Source organism: Ammodytes marinus, assembly GCF_949987685.1.
Source record: "Ammodytes marinus genome assembly, chromosome: 5".
Lineage (NCBI taxonomy): Eukaryota > Metazoa > Chordata > Actinopteri > Uranoscopiformes > Ammodytidae > Ammodytes > Ammodytes marinus.
In genome coordinates, this window is record NC_137234.1 from 814,361 (window position 1) to 824,360 (window position 10,000).

Genomic DNA, 10,000 nt, shown 5'->3' on the forward strand with positions numbered 1-10,000 from the left:
GGATATCTATAAAGGAAAAAAAACGTCCCATTCACCACGTAGTGTGATACTAGTGTAACCTGTTGTGGTCATTTTCAGGACTTTCGCCCCGGATAGAGATTTTGTCACACATCCCACGTTGTTCACTGGGGTCATATTAGTCTATAACAGTTGAGATATTCTCCGCTAAATGAAGAGCATACAAAACTTTCCCACTACTTCTAGGAGGGTCCTGGGGCATGCCCCCCGGAAGTAAAATGTAGGCTACCTTTAAAGGTAAAATGCATCAATCTGGTGCACTTTGAGAGGAAAATTAAGAGGCTAATTCAACTGTCTCCTATTTGAGCTGTTTAGTACTATTTTCTGGAATAATTTGGATACACAGTCACATAACATGGAAGCTAATGAAGTATACGTTTAATTTTTTTATAAAATAGTTTTAGGCTTACATAGGCCTACTATCAATCAAAATGAGTGCGCTACAGTACATGATCCCAATTCAGTTACATTTTGTCCTAATTTTCATTAATAGAATATGACCCATTGGCCCATTGGAATGGGTTGTGTGTAAAGGTGACAGTATTTAATTGGTGGTAAGTCAGTGGTGGAACAAGAGATTTGCATCATGGATGAGTCATGTCATTCACAAAAAATGACACCACACAAAGAAACAGGTACTTCAGATGCATCTATTTCTCATTTCCTGCTGAACATGCGTATGAACGCTGGATGCTGACACGCTGACCCTAAACTGGACACCTGAAAGAGTAGGAAGATTTGAAAATGTCCAATAAGTTGAAGTATGGTTTAAGAGTTTCAATTTCAAACAGCACAATTAATGCCTTTTTTTGTTTTTTTTTTAAATATTTTTTTGGCATTTTTATGCTTTATTGATAGTGTAGAGACAGAGTTGAAATGGGGCAGAGAGGGGAGTGACATGCAGAGAACGACCGCGGGCTGGAATCGAACCCGGGTCCGCTGCTGGCCGAGGCCCATGGGGGGACGCCCTACCAACTGAGCTAAGGGCCCATGGGGGGGGGGACGCCCTACCAACTGAGCTAAGGGCCCATGGGGGGGGGGGGACGCCCTACCAACTGAGCTAAGGGCCCATGGGGGGGGGGACGCCCTACCAACTGAGCTAAGGGCCCATGGGGGGGGGGACGCCCTACCAACTGAGCTAAGGGCCCATGGGGGGGGACGCCCTACCAACTGAGCTAAGGGCCCATGGGGGGGGACGCCCTACCAACTGAGCTAAGGGCCCATGGGGGGGACGCCCTACCAACTGAGCTAAGGGCGCCCTATAGCACAATTAATTTTTAAAGCAAAAAATAAGAAACTACCGGCAAATATTCAAAAAAAATTCACACAAAGAGAAGCCCATTACTGCATGTCTTCCCCATCTCTCTCAATCTCTCTCCCTCCCTCCTTCCCTCTCTCTCTCTCTCTCTCAATCTCTCTCCCTCCCTCCCTCCCTCCCTCCTTCCCTCTCTCTCTCTCTCTCAATCTCTCTCCCTCCCTCCCTCCCTCTCTCCCTCTCTCTCTCTCTCAATCTATCTCCCTCCCTCCCTCCTTCCCTCTCTCTCTCTCTCTCTCTCAATCTCTCTCCCTCCCTCCCTCTCTCTCTCCCTCCCTCCCTCCCTCTCTCTCTCTCTCTCTCTCTCTCTCTCTCTCCAGAGATAGTGGAGCGCCCCCTGCTGGTGAAATGATGCTGTTACATGTAAACCATAGGACCAAAGAAATACTGTGTTCCAGTCCCCATCCTTCCCTGCTATTTAGTTTGGTAGAAACAGATTAAGGATGTCCCAATACATGCACATCAATTTTAGTATGTTGAAAATACATAAATGCTCTACTAACACCACTAGCATCCGATAGCATTTAGCAGTATTCGTCTTGACATTTCTCGACATAATAACAAAAAAAAACTTCTTTATCTGATTTCTTTTCTCTCCTGTGGCCCTAAAACTCTTCAGTACTTTAGTATGAAGTGTTGTAAAAAGAAAGAGTATGTGATTTGGAACGCAGGGTTAGTTTGTCCCAACACATGATGTCAGATGCAGCATGCTGAAAAATACTGCTGTGATACTGCACGCTGAAATTATGGAGGTTCTGACCCACAATCCACTGCAGCAGAAGTTACATCACATGGACTGAGCCTCCCAGTGAAAACAACCAGCGATGAGACGGATATATAAGCAAGAGGCAAGATCAATGTGCAGAAACTTTCCAGGAGAATGAATATTGAGCTACATATATTCCTGCTAATGTACTAATCTTTGCATCAAAAACGTAGCATAGTCGATCACATGGATATGAAAGCTGTGTTATGTTTACGTGGCAATCCAATTAGTAAGTGAGTAAGCAGGTGAGCGAGTGAGGGAGTGAGTGAGTGAGGGAGTGAGTGAGTAAGTAGTCCATCATCTAGGTGTGTGTCCTGATGGTCTAGAGCAGGGGTGGCCACTAGGTCGATCGCGTGGCATTCTTAAAAAAAAAGAAGAGCTATGAACGAGCCGTGCGAGCATGCACCGAAGTTCGGTGGAGGGAGAGAGGACACCACTTTCTAGTTAGACATACAGTACATATCAGTGTGTTAGCCAGTGAGCTAACCAAAGCTAATCCAAGTCAAGGAAGTGGAGAGGCTTCTACACTGTGACAAATTCTACTATGTAAAATACAGCCAGAGAGAGGAAGACTGTTCAGACAAACAGACCACCACATATTCTAGTGCAGGAGTGTCCAAACTACGGCCCGCGGGCCCGCTTTTTATTGGCCCGTGGCACATTTTAAAAATATAATGTAATATGGCGCTTTTAATTTTTAAATAATTGAAATGCACTCATCATATTACTGAGAAATATGTCCCATAAAAGAAAAAGAGTACCAAGCCCATCCCAGGGGACCCTACATAATATTTTAATTTAAATTAATATTATTATGGAAAATCCATGTGTCCTTCTCCAATAGCTTCTAATTCATCTGACACAGTGTCTCCATTTTTTTTTCATACACAATTCTTCAGTTTTAGCCTCTTAGGGTGTATTCACACTGGGAAGGTCCGCTAGTTCACTTGCTTTGGTCCAGACCAAATAGAGTTTAGATTTTTTTCTTTTGGTGTGGTCCACTTTCATATTGCCCCTTTTGCAAGTGAACCAGCATTACGAAGCAAAACCACACGTGATCTGAGGTCATTCATTCATTGGACAGACATTCTGGGGTGGAGAGAAGCAGGAAGCACGAAGTGAAAACTGCGAAATATATAACTGATACGATATAGGGTTAAAAATAATAAATAAATAGGCCTACATCTAGCCTATAAATAAAATAAAAAAACATAAAATTATTGTTGTTTCATATGGTTATAATATGTAGGCCTGTGTCAATGATGTGGCTTGTAGCCTAAGATGTGAAACATAATATTTACTGTATTTTTGCTGCTGGACGCGCGGCTCGCGAGGAAATAGGCTCAAGCTGACACACAGCTGATATAGCCGTGTGTCAGCTTTGTGTGAGTTCGGCGCAGCTCTGCTCCAAACTGACACGGGGATAGTATTGACGGTCCCGTAACATGGGAAGCAAAATAAAAACACGCACTTCATACAATGCGCAGCGTGAACCTGTTGGCACTGTGCGGGAGACGCTCCCCTCTCCTTCATCTGATCGCTGAACACATCAGCATGTTTACACGTCCTGTCTATCAAATGTAATATATTTGCTCGGGCTCCCGGTCAAACCACAACTAATCTTCCCAACAACGGCAACACTTTCCCATAATGTGAAGCTGACGGTGATTTATTAAAAAAGAAAAGGCACAGTGCTTCCTGCAATTGGGTCGGATCGAGTCCGGACAAATTCACACCACAAACGAACTGCAGCAGAGTGCGTATGGAACCGCATCGAGACCACCTCTTCAGCTGGGTCTCGGATCGTTTGTTTGGTCCGCCCCCGAGTGCGATTGCTGTATTCACACATGTCTGAAAGATGCGCACCAAAGGTGGAAGTGCACCTGAGTTCGTTTCAACCGAACTAAACACGGCATGTGTGAATACACCCTTAATTTCCCTCTCAAAGTGCACCAGATTCATGCATTTTACTTTTTACATACCCCCGGACCCCCCTAGGAGGGGCGGGATCTCGGCTGGATACTATTTTCACCCAGCTGGACATTAGACGTAAAAGCAGAAAACACTGGGTGTATTAATGGTATTTAACAAGAGGGGGAATGTATCTGTTTTATGTGCAAGGAAAGTGTTGCCGTGAAGAAGGATTACAATTTACGAAGACACTATGAAACTAAACATCAGAGCAGCTACATGTCCTGATAAATGTGTTATTTTTGCAAAGTGGCCCGGCCCTTCGTAGATTTTTCTGTATGTGGCCCTGTAAGTTTGGACACCCCTGGCTTAAGCCTTCCTAGCCTAATACATAACATCACCACCAACAAAAAAATGTATAACAATTATGATATCGTATCGGACAGTATCGGTATCGGCCGATATCCGAAACCCAGATATCGGATCGGAACTAAAAATAGTGGATCGGTGCATCCCTAGGTTCATGCAGTTATGCACGGTACACCAACTTATATTGTACATTCATTTTCAATATGTTTAAATAAATATGTTCAGGCTTGTTTGGTTTGCGGTGCAGAACTTCCACTTTTATTTAAGAAGTATTTTATTTATTGGAGACTTTGGTTGTATGCAGCAGTTTTTTCTTTTCTATACTGGAAAATACCTTTAGGCTGCAATTCTGCACATGTTTCCTCTTAACTGAGAACCGTACCGTACAGAACAGAACCGTGACTTAAAAACCGAGGTACGTACCGAACCGTGACTTTTGACCTTTAACAGTAGGTGGTAGCTCACTTTGACTTGGTCATTTTAAAAGTAGCTCACAAGCTGAAAAACAGTGGCCACCGCTGGTCTAGAGCTTGAACTGTGAGACACAGAGTCCACCATCTCCCCTGTGTGTTCCTCTGGATGTGACCTCATCAGTGGATCTGCTGCTGCTCTGTCCTTCTACACCTTCATGTGACATCTGACTCACTCATGACTATTAGGGTAGTGTGGCCGTGCAAACACATTTTCAAACTATGCCTGTCAACTGGCCGAATTGATTGCATCCATCCGGGCAATCAATTCGGCCAGCAGCAGGTAAATGCTGCTGATGCTGATTGGATTTTTGTGTTGTTGATGACTTTTATTTATTTTTATTTTTATTTTATATCCAGGCACTTTATTTCTATGCACTTTGTGTGTCCTCAGGCCTGTGTACATAATGTTGTTTTGTGTCCATTGATGTCTTGTTTTGTCGTGTGTTTTTAAACTTCTTCTTCTGTTGTAAACAAATTTGCCCTCATGGGACATTTAATAAAAACCTTGAACCTTGAACCACGATGAACTACCCAAAAAAAAGTTGCTTAAAAGATTGCTAACCATAGAAAGGTCCTCCGAAGGCTTTCTGATGATCTGCTGAAGAAACCTTAGGGTTTTAACATTTATATATATAGATGTGTATTTGTTTTATTGTAATAATAATATTCTGTTGACACTGTTTTTATTTTTAAAGATATTTTTTACTTTCTCACACACACACACGCACGCACGCACACACACACACACACACACACACACACACACACACACACACACACACACACACACACACACACACACACACACACACCAGCTTTCTAAGCAAGTATGTACAGCTGTGGTTTATGTAAAGTCCAATCTACTGTACAATCTACTGTACAAATGAAATGCACACACAAATTAACACACACACACACACACACACACACACACACACACACACATACATACATACATACAGCAACACACACACACATACACACAACACACACACACACACACACACACACACACACACACACACACACACACACACAGAAAGACAGACAGACACAAACAAACTGAGGCACTCACTCACAGACACACAAAGAGCATCACACACAGCAACACACTCGCTGCATTCCAATAGTAGTTGCACTTCCCCTCGTTCATTTACCCTCAGCCCTTGGTATGACGTAACAGCATATGTCACACGGAGGGAACTTGGAGCGCGGAGGGAGACTGGGCGGGGGAGGAGCGGGGGATTTAAATGGAACTCACTTGCCCTTGTAGTCGCAATGGACCGTCAGTTAGATATATTAAAATAATAGAATAACATTCTGCTGAAGTATAGCCTATTCCATAAAGCCATTTCCATCTTAACAAACATTGAATTTCGACATGATTACTCAGATTATCAATATAGTGTCACTTACACTTGTAAACTGTTTGGTCGGACATGTTTTCTTAGTTTCTGGTAGATTCAACCAAAAAACATTTGTTTTAAATAGACCTACTAACTGCGAGCCGTCTGCGTTATAGCGGCAATGTGTAAACTGCAATAGGCTACATTCACTGGATTGTTCATGAAAATCATTTGTCTTGTATTGACACTTTATATGTTGTAAAAATTCATAAAGATTTTAACTAGGCCTATGGCTTTATTGTGAGTAGCCAGAAGGATTTGTTCATTTGTTGTTCATTGTCTAAATTATGAGACATTTTCTTCTTAACAACATGCTGAAAATGCATTTTTAAGACCCCTACATGTGATGTTATTTGATTTATAAAATGAAAAACAGGCTGTTTCCAAAAATCTGTTCTGCAAAAATGTTGGACACTTTGGCTGTATGTTGTAAACATGAAATAAAGATTTTAACTCTGGCTTCATCCAACGTCTAGATTTTTGAATGGATTTTTGTGATCGATCGATTAGGATCGGCGCTCTGTGTGTGTATGGGTGTGTGTGTGTGTTTGTGTGTATGTGAGATCGATCGATTGATTGTTATCGGCGCTCTGTTCGTCAGCCTGTGTGTGTGTGTGTGGCTAACTAGCCTGCTAGCTGGTTACGCAGTAGCACCTCGGCGTCAAATATTGGACCAAAAAATACTCCGAAATCCTCCATTAATCCGCATATTTCACACAAAATGGAGGTCGTGTGTTGACTAAAGGGAACACAGTTGATCAGAATAGGCGCTAAAACACCGATGTTAGCGCTAGAAAGTGTAATTATTCATAGCGGACATATTTTCCGTTCCTGGCCGAGCTAACCGCTAACTGCTGCTAGCATTGGTTTAGCATCGGTTGAAATTTGAAATGGGCTCTGGAAAGAAAGGTAGGCCTCATTTGTTATGTTTAAACACCTACACCGATAGATTAACACCTTGGCTGTTTATTTATGCTTTTATAAACCAGCTAAACCTTTTAAAATCTATTAATAAGTTGCATTTTCCTCAGCGGTTGGCGTTTAACTGACCGACATCCGGAAAGAGCTAATGTAGCATTAGCCTCAGTTTAAAGGGCGAAAAACAATGAAATAAATAAACATTTTGACTGATTTCTGGACGGTTTAGGACACATTAAAGGGTTGATCTGGTCTCATAACAGCTACAGTCACGTGTACGCTCAGATTCAATGCGAATTACATTTTTATTTTTGTTCCCTAATGTTATAAAGACAAACGCAATTTCTATGTATTTTCACGTGAGATTAATTTAACCTCTTTCGACCCTGTTCAAGATTTTGAATTACGTTTGATCATAACTGAGAAAACAAGCTGGTAATTCATAGAGAAAAATGCAACCGAGGCAAAATCAATCGTCAAAATCCGTGTGTGTGTGTGTGTGTGTGTGTGTGTGTGTGTTAATTTATGTCAACATGCATCAAAGGTGTAGTCAGTGATTCTGGAGAACGCTTGTTGTCAACATCACTTATCGTCAAAATGAGTGAATATCTCCTCATGATCTGCTACCTGTCTGTACTGTGTGTGTGTGTGTGTGTGTGTGTGTGTGTGTGTGTGTGTGTGTGTGTGTGTGTGTGCTGAAAAACAATCCAGTGTTAATACACAGCCTAGGCTCTGTAAACTGGCATGTAAACAAAGGGTATGTTAACAACATGCCTGTTTACAGAGCCTAGGCTGTGTATATTAACACTGGATTATTTTCATAGCACTCACACAGTACATGACGATATTCACTGATTTTTACAACAAGCGTTCTCAAGAATCACTGACAAAACAGTTTAAAAATAATTAAATTGGGGCGACTGTGGCTCAGTTGGTAGAGCAGGTCGGCCGATGATCAAAGGGTTGGAGGTTCGATCCCCGCCCTGCCACCTGTGTCATGGTTGTTGTGTCCTTGGGCAAGACACTTCACCCACCTTGCCTCGTGTGAATGTCGATAGTTAGCCTGCTATCGGTGTATGAATGTGTGTGTGAATGGTAACGTGGGAAAGGAAAACAGGTCTCCCTTGAAAAAGAGTCTTCGGTCTCAATGGGATTTACCTGTAGAAATAAAGGTTAAAAAAAAAAAAAAATTATGGCAACAAACAATGTAAAAATGGAGCTGAAAGTTAGTAATGGAAAACATAATAATATAATTAGCGCTAAGATGACGTAAATATGTCAAATGTTCAGGCTTGGTTTTGATCGCGGTGTGGAACTTTCACCTTTTATTCTAGAAGTATTTTATTTATTGGAGACCTTGGTTGTTTGCACTGCAGCAGTATTCCCTTTTTCTATACTGAAAAATACCTTTTGAGCTGCAATTGTCGTTATTAACACTAACAATCTCGGCCAGATGATGTAGTAGGACATCTGGGTATTTCATTTTCTTACCATCCTACATCTGCCCACAAGAATCGGGACATCCTAAATCTTTTTTTCTACCAAACTAAATAGTAGATACTAGTATGGGGATTGGAACGCAGGGTTTGAATTTAGCCTGGGATCAAACGTAGAAGTGTGTCAGTCCAAAGTAAACGAGGCCGGAGTGAAAAGATCCTTATATTAATGTGATGATCTCTCTCTAGTCTGTGCAAAAGCCTGTGTGATCCCAGAGTAATGTGTTGATCGCTGGGTTGTTGCGAGAGAGTTTAAGTGTGTGTGTGTGTGTGTGTGTGTGTGTGTGTGTGTGTGTGTGTGTGTGTGTGTGTGTGTGTGTGTGTGTGTGTGTGTGTGTGTGTGTGTGTGTGTGTGTGTGTGTGTGTGTGTGTGTGTGTGTGTGTGTGTGTGTGTGTGTGTGTGTGTGTGTGTGTGTGTGGGGCTGACTGAGTTGAAATAGGAATTTGCACTCTGCATTAACACTACTGGCTTTTTGCAGGCACTTGTGTGTTTTCAGACCCCATCAATTGAACCTTCAAATCTTTATCTTTATTTTATTGTCAAAATGACGAGTGAAAAAGTGATTTGCGACACAGCGAAAATTAATGAGATTGCATATAATGAAAATAGATTCCTTTGAGGATTATAAACCATCAATAATGTCTCCTTTTTTCCCCTCAAATGATGACAAATGTGATATCAGTTAATCTGCTGTTTAAAAAAAAAGAGGTTAAAATACCTGTCAATCAATATGGGGGTATTGATGAAGTGTGTGTGTGTGTGTGTGTGTGTGTGCGCGTGTGTGTGTGTGGCTGTGTTCGAAATGGCCTACTAACGTCCTTCTCATACTAATTTGAGTATGTTGTGGTTGTGTGTATGCAAGTTTGTGTAGGCGAGAAATGCCCGGATGAGAACTTATTAAGAGCAATATTTTTTTTAACCCAATGTATTTCTCTCCCCCCTTGCAGCCTAGTCAGTGAATGGCCTGGGCCCGGGCGCCGCAGTAGTCACCCCCCTGCCCCCCCCTCCCTACCCCCCCCCCCCCCCCCCCCCCGTCCCGTCATGGCGGCCCGTCAAAGGAATGCAGTGAGGATCCTGCTAAGCAGAGAGACAGGAGCTCAGAGCAGGAGTTCCCACAGGATGCTTCAGCTGCTAGTGGAGGAGAAAGTACGATGGATGAAATGGCAGAGTCAGGTGGGTTAGTGTGTGTGTGTGTGTGTGTGTGTGTGTGTGTGTGTGTGTGTGTGTGTGTGTGTGTGTGTGTGTGTGTGTGTGTGTGTGTGTGTGTGTGTGTTGGGTGGGGTGGGGTGTGTGTGTGTAGAGTCAGGTCGGTTACTGGGTGTGTTTG

At 42.6% G+C, this 10,000-nt stretch overlaps 1 protein-coding gene across 1 annotated transcript in view; it reads left to right on the forward strand.

Annotated features, from left to right (window-relative positions):
- The first annotated feature begins 6,931 nt into the window (after positions 1 to 6,931).
- LOC307250763 (activating molecule in BECN1-regulated autophagy protein 1B-like) overlaps positions 6,932 to 10,000 on the forward strand; it is a 29,440-nt gene continuing 26,371 nt past the window's right edge. Inside the window, exons 1-2 of the mRNA XM_080027936.1 lie at positions 6,932 to 7,167; positions 9,621 to 9,846. Of these exons, the coding sequence (XP_079884062.1) occupies positions 9,715 to 9,846 (132 nt within the window). The 5' untranslated portion in view covers positions 6,932 to 7,167; positions 9,621 to 9,714. The remainder of the gene's footprint in view (positions 7,168 to 9,620; positions 9,847 to 10,000) is intronic.